The sequence below is a fragment of the Hypanus sabinus genome, chromosome 27, assembly GCF_030144855.1.
Source record: "Hypanus sabinus isolate sHypSab1 chromosome 27, sHypSab1.hap1, whole genome shotgun sequence".
Classification (NCBI taxonomy): Eukaryota; Metazoa; Chordata; class Chondrichthyes; order Myliobatiformes; family Dasyatidae; genus Hypanus; species Hypanus sabinus.
Window position 1 is genome coordinate 8,985,095 of NC_082732.1, and position 23,236 is coordinate 9,008,330.

At 42.4% G+C, this 23,236-nt stretch overlaps 1 protein-coding gene across 13 annotated transcripts in view; it reads right to left on the reverse strand.

Moving 5' to 3' along the window:
* The window catches only part of disp3 (dispatched RND transporter family member 3), a 626,857-nt gene that overhangs the window by 199,725 nt on the left and 403,896 nt on the right, over nucleotides 1-23,236 (reverse strand). For all 13 annotated transcript variants that reach the window (XM_059951724.1, XM_059951723.1, XM_059951719.1 and 10 more), the window contains 2 exons: nucleotides 12,721-12,855; nucleotides 672-832 (listed from right to left, as the gene is read on the reverse strand). In XM_059951724.1, coding sequence (XP_059807707.1) covers nucleotides 672-832; nucleotides 12,721-12,855 — 296 coding nt within the window. The remainder of the gene's footprint in view (nucleotides 1-671; nucleotides 833-12,720; nucleotides 12,856-23,236) is intronic.

Consider the following 23,236-nt stretch of genomic DNA (forward strand, 5'->3'; position numbering starts at 1 on the left):
AAGTGCAATGGAGAGCAACTCTTGACAATAATATCATACAGCATCCTAGCATGCCATCTGGCCCTTTCCACCCACGTGTCTGTTGAAGGAGTTGTCCTTTGATTTGTATGACCTGTTGGTTTCCCACTGTCCTGCAATATTTTCATTAGGCATCTTTCCAATTTGCTGTACGTCCCTGTGTGTTCCAAATCATAACAACGCGCTCCATAAAAAATCTCAATCCCTCTGATCTTCCCCTAACAATGTTAAATGTGCTTCCTGTCTACTTGCCTATCAACCCACAGGTACAACATCTTCCTTTCAAGGGCCTTTATTACTTTGCATGCCTGCGTTAAATCTCTCTTGCATGCCTTATACTCTAAACTCCTCCACGATTCTGCATTGATGTTCTCCGTGGCACTTGATATGCACAGAGCATCCTGTGTATTTCCTTCCATCTGCACTGTGGCGCTGAATATGGAGTACAGGCCAGCAGCAGCATTTTGCTTTACGTAATTACCATATTTTACAGAATACTCCACTCTCTGGAGCATGAATCTTCCAGTGAGATGAACCTTATGAAAGAGACAGTATGGTAAAAGAATTCTAACAGAAAATAGGAAAAGATGTCAATCATATAAATGAAGTAAATTAGCATGCTACATAGCATCAGGTCTTTATAATTAACCAACCTGGGAAAATATATTGGCTGCATAGGCAGCAGCTGTGGTGAATGAGGTAAAGAAGGTGGCTTTTCCAGCAGTTTTGATGGTGTGAATCATCCTCTCCTGTGGGCTGATAAGGTGGCTTGCTTGTCGGAAAGTGTTAATGAAAACAAAGACATCATCCACCCCTGAAAATAGAAAGATAATTGCTGAAAAATAGAAATAAATAAACACATTGCATTTTTATCTTGAGAACTGAAGTGTGGAAGTTTCATAGCATGTCTCAGCACTTTGCTAACATTCCCATGCCCAGCACTTAAACCCAAGGTTATTCGAAGTGGTTCAGTGTTCAGTGTTTCATTTTACACTTCAGAAAATGACACTTTGTACAAACGTATTATTTAATAATGGAAAGAAATTTCAGCCCCAGCAGGAAGGCTTAGAAATCCCCAATCCCTACTGTAGAGAAATCCATACAAACTTGACTTGCCTGCTTCATTCAATGAAATGTATATCCAAGCACTTCCAATTATAAAGATACAAGATCGATGATCCAAAATCTTGTTAGAAGTTGTATGGTTGGCCTGATTCCTTTTGTTAATAATACAAACAGCTCCTGCATGATGCTAGGTGGATCCAAATCAGGCTCTGGCTTACTTAAATTGGTACCCATACTGGTATTTAGTGTTAAAAGACTGTTTCAAAGTCAGCTGGAGAGTCAGCAAATGAAACCTCTGGCATTTTCAATGGACATCACACCAAGGTATCAATAGTTGCAGAAGGTAATGAAGGGTTCTTAAACGCTCAAGGTGCACTATATATTGTTTGAATTGCATGATGTAGCCAGCATGCCTAACATATTAATTGAGTTCAATGTTACAGGCAAATGGTTAATTTATTTTCCGAAACAAACATTAAGGTGTCACTTTTTAGGGTCCTTACTTCATCGCCTTGGGTATGACCAAATTTACCACATTCTAGAAGGAGTATGTACTCAACCACTCATCTCCTTCAGCTCTACAACCTGTGTAAATATCTAATTTTGTTCACTGGTGTAGACCATACTCATCCCAGATTCATGAACACTGCTTTTTGCTTGATCTTGTTTTAATTTGAGATCTGGAAGTTTGTGCCCAAGACGGCGGCAGACTTGTGGAATCTACTTTCATACACTCAACAAACTAAGTTCAGGAGATCGAGCTTTAAAGAACAATAAAACAAAATAAACAATCAATTTACATCTCTTCAGAAAATGGAGCAGCCACAGCTTGTATTAAGCCAAAACTAGGCCCCATTCGGGTGTAAGCTGTTAAGTGGCCACAAAAGTGCCAGGCATTGATTACCTCCAACAACAGAGGGTGAAATGAGTATTCAAACAACACACACAAAATGCTGGTGGAACACAGCAGGCCAGGCAGCATCTATAGGGAGAAGCACTGTCGATGTTTTGGGCCGAGACCCTTCGTCAGGTCCCTAAAGATGCTGCCTGGCCTGCTGTGTTCCACCAGCATTTTGTATGTGTTGTTTGAATTTCCAGCATCTGCAAGATTTCCTCGTGTTTGCTCGTGAAATGAGTATTGCTGAGCCCCAACCATCATCATTCTAGGCTCATCTCTAACCAGAAAACTTAATCAGCCAAATAAACAAATAATGGCAAAAACTAGATACCTTTTGGTGAATGACCCACCTCCTCATACTCCAAAGCCCTCCCACCACCTGTCAGGGCTTAACAGCTCTTGCCCGGTTGAGCTTAACTTCAACAACGTTCGTGAAGGTCAACGACACCCAGGAAAAAGCAGCTCATTTTACTTGTACCCCCTCCACCAGTCTGATCGTTAATTTCCTCCATCGACTGGACATGAGAGGGGTTTGGAGGGATATGGCCCAGGTGCAGGTCAGTGGGACTAGGCAGAAAAATGGTTCGGCACAGACAAGAAGGGCCAAAAGGCCTGGTTCTGTGCTGTAGTGTTCTATGGTTCTATGACTGTGAACAGTGGCTGTAGTGTGGACGCTGTGTACAAAATACATTGCATTTGCCCTTCTGGTCACCTCAGGTACCAAGTGCTTGACCACTACTTCCAAGAAGGATAAGAGCAGCAGCGTATGAGAACATCACCACCTGCAAGCTCTTCTCCAAGCAATGCGTCAAGCTGACTGAAAATATATATTATTCTGTCATCACTGCCAGATCTAAACTGTGGAACTCCTTCACCCTTTAGGGTCAGGGTTCAATATCACTCTCTCAAGGGCAATTTGGGAAAAGCAATAAATACTGCTCTTGCCACGCTGCTACAGAGAAAACTGAACAAAACAAAAATCAATGATGCCAAAAGTGCTGTGGTAAGATTTAGTGCTTGAAAGCACTGAGCAAAATATACTTCATTTATCCATGAGAAACAATCACAATATCTACTGATGACTAATCTACACTGTCCCTTGTTACACAGTAAAGTTCAACATTCAAAGTGAATTTATTATCAGAGTACGTAGATATTACTGTATATAACCCTGACATTTATTTTCTTGCAGGCATTTATAGGGGAAAAAAGAAAATACAATAGAATTTTTATGAAAAGCAACATATAAATAGGCAAGGACCTGTGAACATATACTGTGCAAAATAAGACAAACTGTGCAAATAAAAATTGCTAAAATTTTTGGTACTAAAACTTGTTTGCCAAATCAGCTAACTCATTCAGCACTGTGAATGGGAAAATGAAATTCTGAATTGCCTTTTTGAAGCTTCCACAATGCAAGAAAACCAAAGGAGTGAAGGTTACTAACGTGTCCATTATGAACATCTTTTGCTTTACTTTCCACAAAGAGAAAAACAGTTCATGTATCCAACCACTTAATTTTGGCCTTGTGGAATGTGTTGAATATACATAGTTATCGTAGAATAAAGATCCTTCCATGCCAGCTCATCCTGGTCATTTTCTAGTTTCTGAATTAACAAAGATTTTTTTGTATCCCTGAAAGAGCATGAGGCAACAACTTAACCAACAAAGCATCCTGACCACAGCAGCAAATTTTATCTTGAGTTTAGTGCCCGAGCAAGAAAACATCTTAGACAAGCTGTAAAGTAGAACTTGTACCTCCAAGTAGGGTACCATCAACGCATAACCCTTTCCCAGAAACAAACCTTTCCTGCTCTACAGTATAAGCATACTTCAGAGACGTAGAGAGATCCAGCACGTAACAGGTCCTTCAGCCCACCGAGTCCCTGCCAACCATCAAGCACCAATTTACACTAATCCTGTTTTGTTTTGTTCTTCCCATGCTACGAGAAACTGTCATCTAGATTCTAGTAGTCACATAAACATTCAGAGTAATTTATAATTGCTAAGTAACCTACCACCTGGTGCTTTTAGGCTGTGGGAGGGGACATGTGGAGGAAACCCATGTGGTCATAATGAGAATATACAAACTCCATGCGAGTAGGGTGAGGTGAGGATTGAACTTGGGTCCCTGGAGTTGTGGGGTAGTGGGTCTACCAGCTGTACCACTGTGGTGCTCATGGGAATTCTGATTCAGTTAAAACCAGAGTTCTGTCAAATCAGCCACTCATAACAAGTTTGGTTAAGTGATAAGAAAATAAAAGGGAATTTCTTTAGAAGTTGAAAACGCTCCAAAATAATTATTTGGAAGAACTTAAATTTAGCAGGGAATAAAAGTCTTTTTTTTTTTAAATTGATGTTTGTACTCTGAACAGGTTCTCACATTTTCACTCTTAAATTCAATTTGTGAAAGCTGATTAAATAATTATACATCAAACTTTATGTTGCTGTATGAGCTCATTTAATAATTTTAAAATATAAATGCTGGAGATTTATCTCAGGCAGACTAGATCCCCAAATGAGTGACATGACTATCTTTAGAACTAAACTACTCTGGCTAAAATATTGACCCAAAATATAAGCAGATGATAAAGTATGTTTTAACATTTCAGTAGAAACAACTGAGAGAAAGATGCGGAGGGAACAAAATAAGCACATTTTGTTTGACTTTAACTTGAGTGGAAGTACTTGTCTACTGGAAGTTTAATGCTCAGTAAGATGTGCTGTGCAACTAAGCAGGTGATTGATTTTCAAATTCAGTGAAGAACCAGTTGAAGGAACTCACTGAACTGAAAAGCAAAGTCACTGATGTCCTAGTTCATTAGATCATTATAACTGAAGCCATTATTGATATTCAAATACCTTGTGTTATAACAATAATTACATTTTAATGTCTAGAAACAAATTACAAAACAGATGAATCCATACGAGGTGCAAATGTTGCAGAACACTTAATTATCTTGCTATTCAAATAAAAAAAACTAGATTGCAGGTTTATTAATTCTGCTCTATTGTTAACTTTAATGGAAATAGAAGGAAATGTTTAAGACAGACAATCTTTCCTAGGAACAGCTGAATTAATAAATGTGCCCATTTATGTGACCAGGAATAACCTTTCTGACGATAATTGCCCCCATACACCAGTTGCTCTGATCCTTTTGCCTTGCTCCATTTATTCTGCTTCATTTTCACATTTGCTATTTTTATTAGCAGAGATTTATTCTCTTTTTATCCCTCTCCTTCCTTGGCCTGCAACCCTTTAGTGACAAGACAATCGGGTGATAAATGAACCTGCTGCATATCAGCACGGTCGCTTTTGTTGCAACAAACCTTCTCTAGACGTCTTTGAAAAGTCCAGAATTTTGAGCACACTCACTTCTCTGGGCAAAGCCAGTTGGTAAGTATCATTAACTGCTTTCAGTAAGAGCCTTTGAAGTTCTGACCTTACACTCTGGCAAACATTTCCTCTGTGAAATACTAAAAGGTTGATGCTCGATCTTGCTCAACTACATATGTTGCAGCAACATAAGGAGACAGAAGAATCAGCGATTCAAATTTATTGACCAAAATATTCAGCGTACTCTCCTTTTACTGTGAAATAAATGAAATAGCTCCAGCTGACAGTGGTCCTTGTTAAATGGGTTGTGATGTGAATGGACTTAAAGCCTCCAGTTCACAGAGACACTGTGATCTGACAAGCATAGCCTATAAGTTGTGGGCATGATTTTTTTTTAGTTCTGGAAAAGGGTCTCAGCCCAGAACATGGACTGCTTATTAATTTCCACGGATGCTGCCTGACCTGCATTTTGTGTGTGTGGCTTTGGCTTTCCCTTGTGTTTATAGATATTGTATTTCTGGGGCAATGCAGTTGTCACCTTAAGTTGGGCTGCACAGCTGTTCTGCATTTTATCTAACCTGGGCTCAATACGGATGATGAAACAAGGAATGGTAAGTGTGACATGTGTTTGGTATTGTAACCCTCAGGTTCGGCTAGTGGCTTACTCTAGGGAAAAACTGCCTCTGGCCCACCAAATTTGAGAAATCTTGTTTGGATGGATGCTGCATGATATGTTCCCCTGTTACAAGTAAGTCCAAAGAAATAACAAACAATACACAATATGCAATTAAACGATTAAGCTTTATAATTCTTAATTTGGCTATAGGGTTAGTAAAGAAACAAAAACAAAAGAAAAAGGGCTCATTCTCATGAAATAGTCTATTTCACTCATTGGAGCTCACTGTTTTCCTGTCTGTTTGTTCTCTCTCGATTTTCTCCCCGGGCATCGACTCCTGACCTCATTCCCAGTCCACTTCGTCCCGCAGTCCACGACTTCCCCGTTCTGGCATCTTCTCTCTCCATCCTCCACCGAACAAGAGACTGCAAACCCCTTCTCTCAGCCCCACAACATGCCTCTCATTGGATGGCACATATTCCAAAGCCTCTGTAATCTCTAGTCATAACTGAAACATTGCTGCTACAGAGAAACCACTACATTAGCAGTGAAACATTACAGAAAGGCCAATACATTAGCGGCAAAACCCTACAGTGTGTTACACTCTCCCTCCACCAAATTTAGTCATGTCCTCATGACATTGAGATAATCCGCCAACCCATCCTTGATTCTGCTTGGCAGCCGCGACCCCAGCTAATGCATAAACCTTTTTCAGTTCTCTTCTCATGTCAGACACATACTTCACATAAGGCTTCAGTGGTAAGTTGCCCTCATCAGTCCCAAAACAAAGGTCAATGGGCAACTTCGCCTCACGCCTAAACACCAGACAGTATGGCGAATACCCAGTAGCTTCCTTTCCGGTACAGTTGTAACTGTGGACTAGATGTCCAATATGTTGACTTCACCTGCTCTTCTTGCTGATCTCCAGGGTCCTGAGTATGTCTAGCAAGGTATCAAGGTAGCAAGCTGGGGATCATCCTGATAGGGAGTGGTCCTTGACTTCTTGACTCCAAGCATGCCCAGTAACTCATGAATGAGGCTGCCCTCAAAATCTCGTCCCTCATTGCTATGTATCTACCTGGAAAGGCCATAATAAATCAAGTAGTTCTCCCATAACACTGTGGCCACCGTGGATGCCCTTGGAAGGAAAAGCCTGAGCACATCTGGTGTTATGGTCCACGATGACTAGGACATTTGTCGTGTTGCTGGCATCGGGTTCTATGGACAGGAAATCCATACACACCAGGTCCAGGGGCCCCACAACTCTGCAACTGGGACAAGGGAGCTGCCCGCGTAGGCAGTGTCTTCTACCATATGCAGCGAATGCACGACTTGCAGTATTCTTCAACCCCCGACCAGTAAAACCAGTCTCTGAGCAATCCATAGGTCTTTTTAACCCTCAAATGTCCAGAATCATCATGAAGTGATTTCAGCGCAATCCTCCGATATTTCTCGGGCAGAACCAGCTGGCACGGTCGCTCCGGGGTGATGTGACCCGGTATAGGATGTGGTTCCACAACACCAATTGAGGCCATTCTCTCAGTAATGGAGGCACCTCCGCGTGTTTCGTCTTCTCTGTGTGAGCCACGTCTCCCAGGTGACCACTAACCAAATGTTACCACTAAACAGTTGCCACTTCCCCAGAACTCAATTCCGGCAGCTGATTTGTCTTCAGAGCAGTCAGGTTACAGAAAACTTGGGGGATGACGTTATCAGAAGCTCCCAATTGATTCACCGCTCGATCCTGCCCTTTCTTTCCCTCTGCCTTTACGGTGATGGCAAACTGGCACATGGCCTTCATCCCTGGTGCAGGAACATTCTCCCACTGCTCATCCCTGACCAGTCCCTCATGCGCCCGTTAGGACAAAGCATCAGCATCAATATTTCTGCTTCCTGGCCAGTGCTTCAGGCTGAAATCATAGGCAGACAATGCCACAAACCACTGATGGCCTGTGGCATCCAGTTTCACTGAGGTCAGGATATGTTAGAGGGTCGTTGTCTGTCCTTACCTCAAACTTGGCCCCGTAGAGGTAGTCACTCAGCTTATCCACCACCGTCCAGTTCCACGCCAGAAATTCCAACTTGAGTATGGGATAGTTTTTCCTCGGAGGGAGACAGACTCTGGCTTACAAATGGAGCCCCGATGCTGATACAGGATGCCCTCTAAACCCTCTCGGCTGGCATCTGCGTGCAGTACATACGGTAATCGGGGGTCCGCAAAAACCAGCACTGGCATGTAGCTCAGCAGCTCCTTCAGCGACTGAAAGGCCTCCTCACATTTTGCATCCCACCTCCGTCCAAAGGGCTCTGATGGGCTAAAATTCCACCCACTGTCCTTTTCCCCCCTCCCTTTCTTCCCCAAGGGAGGGTAACCACACAGAAGCTGATTCAATGGATGACTCACTTCTGCATTGCCCTTCATAAACCTCCAATACCAACCACAGAACCTGAGGAACGAGCGCAAAGCGCTCACAGTCTGGGGTCTTGGCCAGGTGGTCACCGCCTCGATCTTAGCCAGATCTGTAGCTACTCCAAGCCATGAGACTATGTGCCCAACATTGCTAACAGACATTTTGCAGAACTGGCACTTGTCCAGGGAAAGTTTTAACCCTTCAACTTTCAGGTGGCCTAACACCTTCAGTAGCCTTGCATTACGTTCTTCCAAGGTGGATCCAAATATTATGAGATCATCCAGATACACCAATACCTCAAGCAAGTTCATATCCCCCACTGTCTTCTCCATGACCCGCTGGAACTTTGCAGGGACTCCCAATATGCCCTGGGGCATCCTTTCAATCTGGAAGAATCCCAGGGGAAATATAAATGCCATCTTCTCTTTGTTGGCCTCACTCATGGGGATCTGGTAATATTCACTCCTCAAATCCAGCAGACTAAACCACTTCACACCACTCAGGCAGGCCAGTTCATCTTTGATCCTTGGGACTGTATACTGGTCAGGGATAGTGTGCCTGTTCAGAGTCCTATAGATCATGCACATCCGTACCTTCCCATTCTTCTTTCTGGCTACTACTATTGGGGACACATAGGGGCTTCAGGACTCAGTGATGATCCCAGCTTCCTTCAACTTACACAAATACTGCCGAACGTCTTCCACCTCTGCAGGGGCCAGTCACCGCGACCTCTCTCTCAACGGGGTATCGATGAGTGCTCTTGGAACAACCCACATCAAACTTGTCAGTGGAAAAGACACCTTATGGCTTCAACATCTTCTGTACCAACCTCCTCTTCCAACCTGCAGGAACTGGGGAATCCCTGAGGTTGAATGACTCAGTGGTCAACTTTCCACCTTTTCCCAGTAGTTCTTCACTGCTTGTCTCACAGGGACACTAGATTACCGTCACCAGGAACAAATGTGCCGGGGCATTCTCCACTTGAAGGTGACCTCCCTCTTTGTAGTGTTCCGGACAATCACTGCCATCCTGCTCGCCTGTACAACCGAGGGCTTCTGCAGTTCGGGCCTCACCAGTACCCCAGCAGGGAATCCCGACGCTCTCTCGTGGTCTTCTGGAACTTCCACTAAGAGGGCTTTGCATTCAGGCACTCTGGGAAATTTGGGGTCCCATGACTCTCGCTACCTCCCGGGCCGTACCACCATTGGCTTCGACCGGGTGAACCACACAGTTCCTCATCTAAATTCGGTATCTGGCCCAATGCAGCCATGCACTTCCTCAAAGACAGCTCGAAATACCAGGTGCACAGACAATGTGCCAGAAAGCCCTCACCAGCCTCCTCCTTGAGCCCCATGAGCCTCTTCACATGAGCAGGGTGTAGGTCACCACCAGAATTGAAACACCGCCCTTCTCAATGGGGTCCGGCAAACCAGCACTCATTTATCAAGGACCTCAGACACTCCCACATCGCCTCCGAGAACTCCAAATTCACTGATAAATAACCATCGTATGGATAATCACTAGCACCAAGACCCCAGATCTCCAGTGCCCTGAATGGTGTCAATGATAAATGCTTCAGATACCAGTTGTAAATCGAATGGTACAACAACGTGACCTGCGAACTGGTGTCGAGTATGGCTTTAACATAAGTACCCTCCATCCGTAGCGATACACCAGAGCATGGCCCCACTAAGCCTTTAGGAATTGGGTCTTTCGTTTTCAGGGGTTCCTTGGTATATTGCTGGGAACGTGTTCCCCCAGAGAAACCGGGCTGTTCCCTCTCCGGGTTTCCTCTAAGTTTTCCCAACCACTCCCTGTGCTGACGTACCTGACAGCACACTCTCCTTCTCGCGTGACACCGGCTGCTAGCAGCCTTCCGCATTGTTCGTCCCCTTTGGGGAATCCACCTCCCCCCAATCAGCTCCATCACATGGGGGTGTTACACCCGCTGATAACAGCCAAGATATCTCAGTCCTCAACTCTGCCACAATCTCCTCTACCGCTCCCTGGGGGAGGCTGTCCATGGTCACTTCACCACAGGGGATTACTATCGAGGACTGCACCCTGCTGACTGAGGCCTCTCACACCTCTGATGCATCCACCTCCTCCCGTACCTCTGTGATCAGCTCAACAAAACAGAGTGGGGGCTTGTCTTACGAGACCGTCAGAGACTCCAAGCAAGCAGGTCATGGGACTGAACGCCCTTGGCTATCTGGTCCATTCTTAACTGATTCACCTCAGCTGCTTGAATGACCCCTCTGCACTGCAAGCAATTTAGCTGCCTCCTTAGCCAAAAACTATAATCAGAAAGCTTCTCCCCTTTCTTCTGAAACCCCACCATGAGCTCCATTGGGCTTCCTGTCGGGCCAAAAGAGCTTTTCGGTGCTCATGGTTGCTAGGGGATACTGCAACCTGATGGCTCTCACAACATCAGCAGCCCACCCACTCAAACTCTCAACCATATCTGTCCCCTTACGTCATCAGAACACAGCCACTCATCTATCAACTGAGAGGTCTGCTCCACCCAAGACTCATCCTCCTCTTACCCTTATTCCAGAGAATAGGTGGAGCCTACTACAGCAGGGACTTTGAACCTGGGCATTTTTCCATTTATTCACCAGAGAGGTAAGGGTGGATACTACCTCAAAATTCTCACTCTTCCCTTGGGGGGGGGGATGGTCCAAATCCGACCACTCCTTCCCCTCACTCTTCAGAAATGATAGAACCCTGTCTTTGAAATCTCTGACCCCAGCTATGGGAAAGTCGACTAGTGATTCGGCCCGCTCTGCCACCGCTATGTCAACGCTGGTCTGCAATAAAACGACAGCTGCGACTGCCATTTTATCAACCTCCTCCCACAATCACAACTTTAAAAGTACTTAACAGGCGAATTAACAATTTATCCAGAACTTGAATGCCTACCCCGCTGGTTCAATGCTCAGGGTATCATCACACTGCATCCAACAAAATCAATCCCAGGATGATACCCCCACAATTGTAATCCTCAGGTTCAGCTAATGGCTTAATCTAGGGGAAGACAGCCCCTGGCCCGGCCAAACCTGAGAAACCTTCTTTGGGTGGATGCTGCGTGATGTGTTGCTGTTACAAATCAGTACCTCAAAATAACAACCATGTGCAATTAAATGATTGAGCTTTAATTTGACTATAGGGTTAGTAAAAAAAAAACAAAAACAAAAGAAAAAGGGCCCATTCTCATGCAACAGTCTATTTCACTCATTGGAGCTCACTGTTTTCCTGTCTGTTCATTCTCCCTTGATTTTCTCCCCAGGCGTCAACACCCGACCCCATTCCCAGTCCACTTCGTCCCGCAGTCCACAACTTCCCCGTCCTGGCAACTTTTCTCTCCATCTTTGGCCGATCGAGAGACCGCAAATCCCTTCTCTCAGTCCCACAAGAAAGAAACAACATGCCTCTTATTGGATGGCACACATTCCATAGCCCCCGTTATCTCCAGTCATAACCCAAACACTGCTGCTACAGAGAAACCATTACACTAGCAGTGAAACCTTATAGGGTGCTACCATACAAATAGTCACCATTTTAATAATTATGAAAAAATTATATAATAATTATTGAATAAATAAAATCCTACATTGATTAATATCCTGACACATCAGGTAATGCTGTTGCCTGGCAATTCCATTGACCTAGGTTCAACCCCAACCTCGGGTGCTATCTTTGCAAAGGTTGCATGTTCACCCTGCAACTACATGGGCTTCGTTCTGGTTCTCCACTTTCCTCCCAGATCTCAAAGATGTTGGTAGGTTATGTTGTTACTACAAAAATTACCCCCAATGTAGTTAGATAGTGGGAAAATCACGAGGAAGGGAGAGGGTGCATGGAGGTTTGAGGGGAGAAGTGGGTGCATGGGCAAGTGAGAGAGAACAGGAACAAGTTCCTGTTTTGCTTAGCATACCCCTAATGCAAAAGAGCTGCTGAATGGACAGTTCTCTCACAATTTTATCAAATTTCATCAGAATCTACACCATCACCACCATCCAAAAAACAAGATGTTCTGATGAATTCATTCAAATATAGAAAGGATAGGTCAGATAACAAACAAAGACTTATTTTCATAAACCTGACAGAAATGCTGGATATACTTAATAAGTAAGTTATATTCTGAAAGAGAAAGATAAAATACATCAAAACTCAAAATACTAATCTTTACTTATTTTTTACAGTGATGACTGGGCTACAGATTCGATTAGCTGAATGGGTTCACCCTGAATATACACGTATGCAACAATATTAATATTTTGTGAATTTCACTTACGTTGATTCATATTTACTGATTTAAACCTTTATATGAAACACACATTGCCAGATAGACAGATTTTAAAAGGTTACTCACCAATACCCACAATAACAAAGGCAGCTACTCCATTTAAGATGCCCAGGTACTGGATACCGAACACAACATGGTAGAGAAACAGGGCAACCAGGCAGCTCAAACCAATACTGGCAATCCCAAAAAAGGTCAGAAAAGCTGAAGAAATATAAAATTACAGTAGAGATTAGATTGCTTTTTGTGCCAAAGTGTGGCTGTTAATGAGGAGCATGAAATCTTCAAAGCAGAAAATGTGAGTTTTCATTTTCACAATTTAAAAAGTAGCAAATACATCGAAATAGGGTATGTGATTTAGGTTACGTAGTCAGCCTCATGTCAAATGTCATAAAATTAGCAGACTTTAGGATTAAATTCACTTACATCTACTATTCATATCCAGAAAGGGATGGTACTCATGACCCTCATCATTTTATTCAGTTTAATTAAACATTCTTTCCTGTTATGAGTGTCCAAAGGAACAGGATCTAACGTGTGTACAAAACTGGTATTCTTTCAGAGGTGGCGGACTGGCAATGGTGCCAAGTCCTCAGCTGAATAATGGGAGAGGAGAAACAAAATGGATTTCCCAAGAATGGGAACACCATGGAAACAACAGCATGTTACACACTATTCTTGATACATGTGAAATTAACATTGGGCAATTTTGCTTGGCTTATTCTTAATGCAAAAATGGTGTTGAATGGACAGTTCCCTCATAATGTTAACAAAGCTCATCAGGATTCAAAGTACATTTAGTTAATCAAAGCGTGATGCAGTATATAATCCTGAGATTCATTTTCCTCACACACACCCACAAAACAAAGAAGAACCATGGAACCTATTCAAACAAAAACATTAAACTTCCCCTCCCTCAGGAAATCAGGTGGATAGTGGAAAAAATGAGTGCCGTGGTTAATAAAAACATATTATCAGCAATTCTCCTGTACCATCACCCCAAAACTAACATGTTCTGATGAATACATTCAAATCTAGAAAGGGTAGGTCAGATAAAAAATCAGATCCTAATTTTCCTAAACCTGAGAGAGTTCCTGGTTATACACAACAGGGAGGTTTTATTCTGGAAGAAAAAGATAAAATACATCAAAAATAAAAATATTAATCTCTACTTATTTTTAAAATGATGTTTGGTGTTGAATCAGAGTAACTACAGGTGCAATGCTTCCACTAGGAGAAGATCAGTAGCCAGAATACATGGATTAAAATAAAGAGTGCTATTGACAGCACTGCATTACAGATGGGCTGGAGGGGAAGGTGTTTGGCTTATCACACATAACAAACAGTTTATTTCATAACAAGTAATTTACTTGCAAATCAAAGACTGCAGAGAGAACAGAACCTTCAGCAGCTTCTCACTATAAATACTGGGCAAAAAACGTATCACAGTTAGCCTCAGGATAATTGAGAAAAACAGCTGAGTTAGAGGTGAAGAGCAAGGTTGGAAAAGGGGATGGAACAGAGGTGAAAAACACGTTTACACTGTGGGTGGTTAGCATCCAGAATGCACTGCCTGAATGGGTGGAGAGAAAAATTCAAGAGTAACTTTCACAAGTTAATTGGATAGATGATTGTAGGAGGTATACTGTATTTGTATGGCTGCAGGCAAAATGCAGGGGGGGGGGCACTAATTGAAAAGGTGGCTCTTTCAGCAAGCTGCAACAGGCACAACAGAACAAATTACATACTTCCCTACAGTGTGACTTTAGCTTGCTGTGCTTTTCCTGATTGGTTGCAACGTCTGGGAGAATCATGAATTTTGGTTGATTTTGAGACCCAAAGAATCTGTGAACACTTTTCGTCCTGTGAAGAATAATACAATAGTGTTCCCAAGAGAACAAAACTGATGTAAAATTTTAATAACATGGATTTGGTTTAGCAGGGAATAAATTTAAAACTCAAATTATACTGAACAATAAGGAAGCTGTTAGGAGGAAACTGAACAGTAAAATGAGCAGATGCACAGTGAGTTTGAAATTCATGCGGATTGAAAGATGCAATCAGGTAGATATGCAGCCATAGAAGAATACATCTTCATGAAAAAGGGTCTGAATTCTAATTTTTGAAAATAAAATTTTTCTTTTAAGCTTGAATATTAAAGTATTTACCAGATTTACTTAAGTGTCTGATTCAAAATTCAAGATCATTTCCAGTACACAAATATAAAGAACAAAATAATTGTTACTACAGTATAATGCAGCTCAAAAAATAATGCACAATAAGATGAAGAAGCAATAATAAAAAAAATATAAATAAATTGCTTAGATATATACAATGATTATATTTCCAAAACGTGACGTGAGGCACAAAGGTGTCTGTACAGAAGTCACTGACAGGAACAGATACAACAGTGATGGTGGGAGTTGTGAAGGGATGGGTTAGTATCTGAAAAACTTGGAAGTTGTATTAAGATATTGAGACAATAATTACGTTTGTTCTTCAAGCAGCTTCTGGTTTCTGAATATTTCCTTATTAGTAGGTGGAGAGGGTGTTGAAGTTGCAGCCTGTTTATTTACAACAATGCTGTAGGCATTCTCTTCAGCCAGCTAGGTTCAACCCTGAGCTCTACTGCTTTGTGGAGTTTACATGTTTGCCCTGTAGACTCATACATCTCCCTTGAGTGCCTTGATATCCTCCCACGTCAAGAGTTATTCTGGTCGATACATTAATTATTAGATTAATTGGCCAATGCAAAGTACTGGGTGGTCAGGAGACTCCCACCATGGACAACTGTTATTGAGCAAATGTGAGAGAATTGGTCACAGGGAAGTAAGTGGGGCAATAGGATTTTTCTGACGGCTGGCACCAAGAAGTATACAAAACATGATTATTTGACTAAATATTGAATTGTAACTCATACAGAATATTTGATATTGATATCTGAGTTAGTTTCTTCAACCAAAATCACAGCAATGAATTTTTCTTTACTGAAAGCAAGATAAACAGATGGTGATGACTCACTGCCTACAAACACACTTCAAGCCAGGGGATTATAGTCTCATGCTCCTCAGTGCATGGTGCTTTGCCATAAATCTGCTTTCAAAGCTGAGAAACAATACAGTATTTCCTATGTTTTACAGCATTTATGTTTTGAACACCTAAACACATTCAGTTTAAGAATTGCAGTAAAATTTTGCTGGAAAAATTGAAATAAGTCTTCAAAATTATTCATATTTAGGCTGACAGACCAGGCAGGTAAGTCCCTGCTATTTTAGTGCCCTTACTAAGAACACTTGGCTTGTCATGTGTAAAATAGGAACATCTATTCAACTCTGCCTGTGCAATGTTACTATTCTTGTAATGCACACAGCAGCATGGATACATAGCTTCTTAGTCATGGAATTCACTTCAGAATCTGACATCTATTGAAGGTGGTTGTAACTGCTGCAACCGATGTGTTATCTGAAGGTTTTGATTTCTCACTGTAATTCTCTGCTGTGTTGGTAAATTTTCACAAAATCCTTCATTTCCATCTTCATGTTTAACTGATGTGTGGACAACCCTTCTCCAAGACTGACCACCACAGTGTCAAATTTTGGGGATCAAAGACTGCATGTATTTATATTATAATTGCCTACAGAAGAAACAAAAACTTGGTTTGTACTGACTATCAGCTATAGGCCCCATACCTCGTTGAACTTCTTGTGTTATTAGAATAAGCTACAATATTATCTCAATTTAATTTTCTCATCCGGGAGCAAATAGTTTCATTTTATTATTTGTTTGGAGATACAGCACAGTAACAGACCTTTCCAGCCCAACAATCCTACGCTGCCTATGTGACCAATTACCCCACTAACCTCCATGTCTTTGGGATTTGGGAGGAAGTGGGCGAACCCAGAGGAAATCCACATGGTCACAAGGAAAATGTACCAGCTCCTTACAGGCAGCGAATGGAATTGAATTATGATCTTCCAATCACATGTCCCATCTCTGGCTTTTTCCTTACACCACTGGACCTCTCAATTTCTCTCTTAGGTTATGGACAGCTACAAACTTCACTACCAGCCAACAGACAGCCACTGCTACTTTGACTGTACCCCCTCCCACACTCTCTGGTAAGGACTCCATTCCTAGTTCCTCCCTCTCTGTCAAATATGAGACGTACTGCTCAAGTGTCTCTGAGATGTCTTTCATCTGCTTGAAACATGGCCTCCACTCTACTGCAGTGGACGGGGCTTATCTGTTTATCTAATCTATTTCCTGCTTTCAAACTTTCTTCTGGATGAAACACAAGCTGATCACTGGCCTTCATCTGCTTTGAAATAAAATCCAGAAGTGTTAACATTCAGCAATTGAGCAGTATCTGTAGGGAGACATTTGTCAATTAGTGAAAGGCTACTGCTTAGCCTCTGATCAGGGTCATGTGAAGCCATGGGAGCAGGTGGTGGGTGGACAATGAGCAGCTGGTGCATATCATTCGTCCTGGTAAGGCGACCGCTGACACCAGGCAGACAATCTTTTGAAGAGAAGTGATAATGTCTGGGGTCACCCATCTTGTAAAGACACTGCCCAGAAGAAGGCAATGGAAAACCACTTCTGTAGAGAAAATTGCCAAGAACTATGATGGTCATGGAAAGATCATGATCACTCACATCATATGACACGGCGCTTAATGATGATGCTGACCCATTTCAGGGCTCGAAATGCATTCACCACTTGCACCACCGTCCTCTTCAACTTTAATCAATTTTACTTGTGTGTTCAACGGAAAGGATTAAAAATTCCATAGGTGCTTCAGGCAAAGAGTGAGAGAATTGTAATGAGGAAGAAGAAATCTGCGGACATTTGGAGGAAGAACCATTCACACTCACTAATTAATCTGAGCTGATCTCCCACCCGGAACTTGTGGGACAAAACTGTTCAGCTCATCATTGGTAAGGCCACAAAAGGGCCTCGTTTGCTCAGATGGGGGCCAGAGCAAGTCTTCACTCTCAAATTTCTGAGGACTTTTTGACAACTGATTAGACTCCACTCCCAATGTCTTTGATAATTCAGAGAATTTGGTAACTTAGGTTTTTTTTGTGTATCATGGAGAATAAAGGATAGGGTTAAAGGCCAGTAGGTGGACATGAACCCAGTGCCAAATCAGCCATGATCTTATTGAATCGTGGAACAAGCTTGATGGGCTGGATGGCTTTTTCCTATTCCTGTTTCTTATGTTACGTTCAGAAATATTGAAAAATATTCAAACGTTACTAAAAACCATATTTACTTATGGTAATTAAGGAGGCTATTTGGCTCAAGACATCAATTTTAACTCCTTGGGCAATTAGGTCCCTCTACTCTTTGCATCTGCCCATCAACACCTCTAATCTACAAAAGGGATTATTCATAGTATTCTCACCACCCAGCACACCTTTGGGGATGTGTGTGTGGGGAGGGGGGGAGTTCGGTGCAGCAGGGGGAAACCTGTGTATCACAGAAGAAGTGTGCAAGATCCACACAGATTGCATTGGAGATCATGACTGAATGTGGGTTGTTGAAGATATGAGGCTTCTGCTCTGCCAGCAGCACCACTATGACAATTAAGCTGTCAAAAATTTAAAATTTAAGTAATCTTGTAAATAGACATAAATATTTAACCTAAATTAATTTATTATTAATACATTCCTTATTCCCTCACGGCTGTTTTCCATGTCAGTTCTAATTTGGTGTTTGAGAGGATTCACCAGCTATGGAATAGCTCTCCATCCTCCCTTCAACTTTGTACTTCCTCGCTGGATGACATGAAGAGTCCAACATTGGACCCTCATTCATCATGAAGGGCATTCACCATTTAGGAATATGCCCTTTTCTCAGTACTACCATGGGGAGAAGGTACAGGATCAATAAGACTCTCACTCAATGTTTTAGGGATAGCTTCTTCCACTTTTCCATCCAACTTTTGAACAGTTCATGAACCCATGAACACTGCCTCTCTATTTTGAGTTTATTTTTATTGTAACTATAGCAATTTTTTTATCTTACACTGTAGTGCTGCCACAAAACAACAAATTTAATGACACGCCAGCGATAGTAAATCTGATTGTGATTCTGAGAGCAGCTCTTCAACCACTGGAGAACAACTGTGAGCAAACGTGAGGCTTCCACACCAAAGCAGCAGCATGGATACGGTCTGATCTGCCGTACATTTCACTGCTTTCACATATTCCTGTATTTTCTCACTCCAGTGCTCCTCATTTGCCTGTTAGACAGATGGCTTCATCAACAGCTTACCACCACAGCCTCACACCATTAGAGTTATAATTTTTTTCTCTTCATCCCTTCCCTATTCACTCTGCAACTTACATCTGCTTTCTTGCTTTTGCTGTATTTTTGACCAGGCATTAACTATTTCTCTTTTGCCTAACCTGCTGAGTGTTTGCACCATTTTCTGTTTCAATTTCAGAGTTTTAGCACCTACATTTCTTTTAATTTTGATTTGTGTAAGAACAATTGATATTATAAACTTGTAGTATTGGTACAGGAAAGTGGTACTTCCCCCTGAGCAGAATTTTTAGAATTTCCCCTCAAAATCCTGGTCATAATACATTAGTACAAAGAATAAGAAAGGACAATGGAGGAGAAATACTTTTTAAACTGCTCCTTAGGGTAGGAAAGACTATGCAGAAACTTGAAAGATGTTTTCATGTTCAGGCAGAGTAAGTTGTCCAGTTTATAAAGGCTTGATATGGTCACAAAAAAGTAACATGAGGGAATGCTTTTCTTCTTAATAATTATTCAGTATATGGAAAAAAAATGTTTGACCCTGCGGTTGATACAGATTCACTGGTGGCTTTCAAAAGGGACCTTTAAGGATTGTGGAGAAATGGGAAAAACAGGAAAGTGGATTGAAGCAGATAGTCCATTGTAAGATTTATTGTAGATTTCACAGGCCAAATGACCATCTCTGTACTATAATATCCTATGCTTAATAGGATCTAAACTTCTGGTTCAGCAAGAGACTAAATAACAGCTGCATACAGTCACGTTGGTTAAAAATGTTGGTGTCTAACCTCTAAATAAGGGCACAAATAAATCCACTGTTCATTGTCTATACACACTGGTAAGTGAAATGTCACTTTGCAAAATAAGCCCTGCAATAAGCTGACAATTCAAGAGGGAAGGACAGAAGATGGGTCAAGCAGGAAAAGCAGAGGTGTCAGGAATGGGGGCCGGATGGACCTAGACACAGGGCGCAGGCACTGATGTACTAGGGGGAGGACAGGATGGGGATGCCATGGCATGTAAGGGTTAATGCAGGCGGGGCTGGATCCAAGAGTTCAAGCGAGGCAGGCAGATTCCTCATGGCGGGCCGGAGGGATCCCGGGCAGGGCCGCCTCCCAGGCGGGAACACAGAGGCCTGGGCCAGTCGCGGATAACTGGGCAGGTGCGGGGCACAATCCATGGGAAATGAGGGGAGGAAAGGGTATAAGTCCCTAGGGCGGGGCGCATGGATCCCGGGCAGGAGAAGGGCACAACTCTTAGGGAGCAATAGGTGGAAGGTACAGAACCCCCGCCGGGCAGCGGCAGTCCAGCTGGACCTGCCCGACGGAGGCAACGGGTAGGAAGCTGGGTCTAGGGTAAGCAGCAAAACTACAGTGATCCACCAGGTACATTGGTAAATTGGGAAAGGCAACCGACAGCGTGGCAGCGCAAGCAAGGAGAATAAGGTGGAACAGCGGGACAAGCGCACAGGAGAGAACTAGGGGAACATGACCAACCTGATAGAGCACATACAGAACAGTCCAGCAACCAGGGCAGAGCAGGATTCCAAGCAGGGCGGCAACCAGGACAGAACAAAACGACCACCCGCCCGGTCTCCGTCCCATGGTCCCTTATAAACACCTGCAGCCGAATTGGCCACAGGTGTGCCTCCTTGGTCCAGGCTGATCTTAACAGGCTCAAAGGGGCCGGGAGGGACAGCTGCAAGACCCGGAGTCCAGAACACTCAGACCGGGTTGAGACCCGGAACGCGGATTACAGACTGGACCGGACCCTCACAAGACGAGGCTGTAGGGAAGGAAAAAGTACCAATTTTCTATCAAATTGTTTATGTTTTAAGAAGTAAACACTTCTATCTTATGTAATTTTGAAAATGCCATTCATTGTCAGAAATTCTCTGCAGGTATACAGCATTTTCAGGTGAGGGTTGCTTTGGACCCAGTGGCAAGTGTCCAGTGAATTCTACTGTCTTTGAAAGCTGGTACTCCTGAGAGTCTTTACTTTCTTTCAGATACATAGAGCTTGAAGGAAAGTCATGAGGTGCCTAACATCTGCAGTTCATGATTACCCCTGAGAGAAAGACACAGACCATTCTCCATTAGCTACCCGTGTCCCTGTTACAGTGCAGTCATGGATTCTGCTGTCAGCTTTGCTGGTAATTTGATTAAGAGTTTTCTCTGTAGAAGTGGTGAATGTAAATGAATAATTTGGCCATCCACTTAAATTCAGAGGTTGCCCCAGAAAGCTAGTGGACCATCAAATTTCTGGTATTAATTTTTCTTCACTTTGTCTAATCTATCTCTTCTGCTCACTCCTCATGTGACAGTTAGCAACTCTGAAATCACAACTGGAGTTTGCTTTCAGAAAAGGTGATTGCCACAGAATTATACAGACAAGAAAGTTGTTGCATAGAAGTGGCTTCTTACATCTTTTAATTCTCTTTCTGGTTGTGCCAATTTTCCTGCTGGACACTAGTACTCATTTCTCATCCAGCTGTGAACCTTAATAACCTAGAATTACTATGTTCTTGTTTACTTATCTTAGTTACAGACATGAAAACCAAGTCCTGCTTCATAAAGACATAGCCCTTAGCATCATTATCTCTATAATGCAACTGCACTTCTCTTTATATTTTTCTAAAAATGTGCCTCACTCTAATTTGAGACAAAATTTTCTTTGATTTATGTCCAAGTTTTAAAAAAAAGCAATGAAAATCCTGTGACCCAAAAAGCAAAAAATGACATGGACTCGCAATGTGTTTTACACCCAAAGTAAGCTTTTGAAGTCGGTGATAATGACATGATAATCTTTGTAATGTTAATTGAGTATGAACATTGGCCAGGACATCAGAGATATATCATGTCTCTTTATATGGCAATATTGGATCTTTCACATCCAACTAATATGAAAACAGTAACACTTCTGACGGAGTGACACTTACAGCATTTGTCAACCTAAACGTTAATGCAATGCTTCAGACTGACTGTAACATCGAAATAGTGACTGTTGTCTCCCCCTCACTGTGGAAGGAGCGATATCTGTCTTTCCCTTGTTGGTGAGAGAGAGAGAGAGAGAGAGAGAGAGCCTGTGGGATGTCGAAATGTTGGAGCGAACAATTAATTTTCAATGAACTGTAGACCATGGTCTCTCTTTGGGGGTTTTGCTGTTGCTTCCATGGTGGGTGGTGGGAATGTTGAAGCTTTATGCTAGAATAGCTTGGGGAAGGGAATGGGGGAGGGTTGATGTTGCATGTGCATGGGAGGGGGCAGGGGGCTTTGGTGGTTCTTGCATTCTTTTTCTGACATTCAGTTTTTTGTGGGGGGGGTTCTTCTGTTATCTGCAGAGAGTAAGAATTTCAGGTTGTATATTGTATACATTCTCCGCTATTAAGTAGAACTATTGAACTAGTATCTTTGAGAAGTTAACCCACCACACGTACACAATACACCCAAATGAGCAATACAGAAGTTAATGTCTGAGGAAGTTTAGTTCACATGCTTGGTTCTACTGGAATTACAATGTGTTAACTTGGGTGCTGCAGTAGTGCAGCAGTTAGTGTGATACCATTAGAAACATTCGGATTTCCATTGTGGCACTGCTTCGTGAGGAGTCTCTATGTCCTCCCCATGGAATGTGTAAGTTTTCTCCAGATCTTCCAGTTTCCTCCCGCACCCCAAATACATGCCCAGTAGGTTAATTGGTCATTGTTAATTGAGCTTTTCGGGAGTTGCTGAGGCACCAAAGCTTGAAAGGCCGGAAGGCTCGACTCTGTACTGCATCGCTAAATAAACTCATTCAATGAATTATTCAACAATCCTGAATTAAATTTTCCTCGTAATTTCAAAATGTTATTGTAAGGTAAAACTAGGCCAGTTATATCCACAGGCACAGAGAATGAGCTAACAAATTTCTCTACCTCATCAATATTTTCAAAGCTAATCTTTTACAGCTAGAAAATCAATTAGGAAGTCACATGGCAACAATAAAGATGTCACAATAATCTCTCAAGGAAGATCACAGACAAAAAATTATTTCAGTATTCTTCAAACACATTACGAATAAACTACGAAGAATCCGGACAAAGAGATGGCTTCATTTACAGAAGGACAGAAATAAAAATGAGAGAAATTGTGTAGCCTGTGTTTAAACTGTGAAGGAGGATCATTTGCTTGGCTAATGGGAGATCTGTGTCGTAAGTGCTGTTTGGGTGAGTACTGGTACTAAAGGAACATTAGTAGTCAGAGATTGTTGAGCCAGGGTGAACATAACTCACATGGATATTTGTATTGATATAGTCATGTTTATACATTGAAGCTGC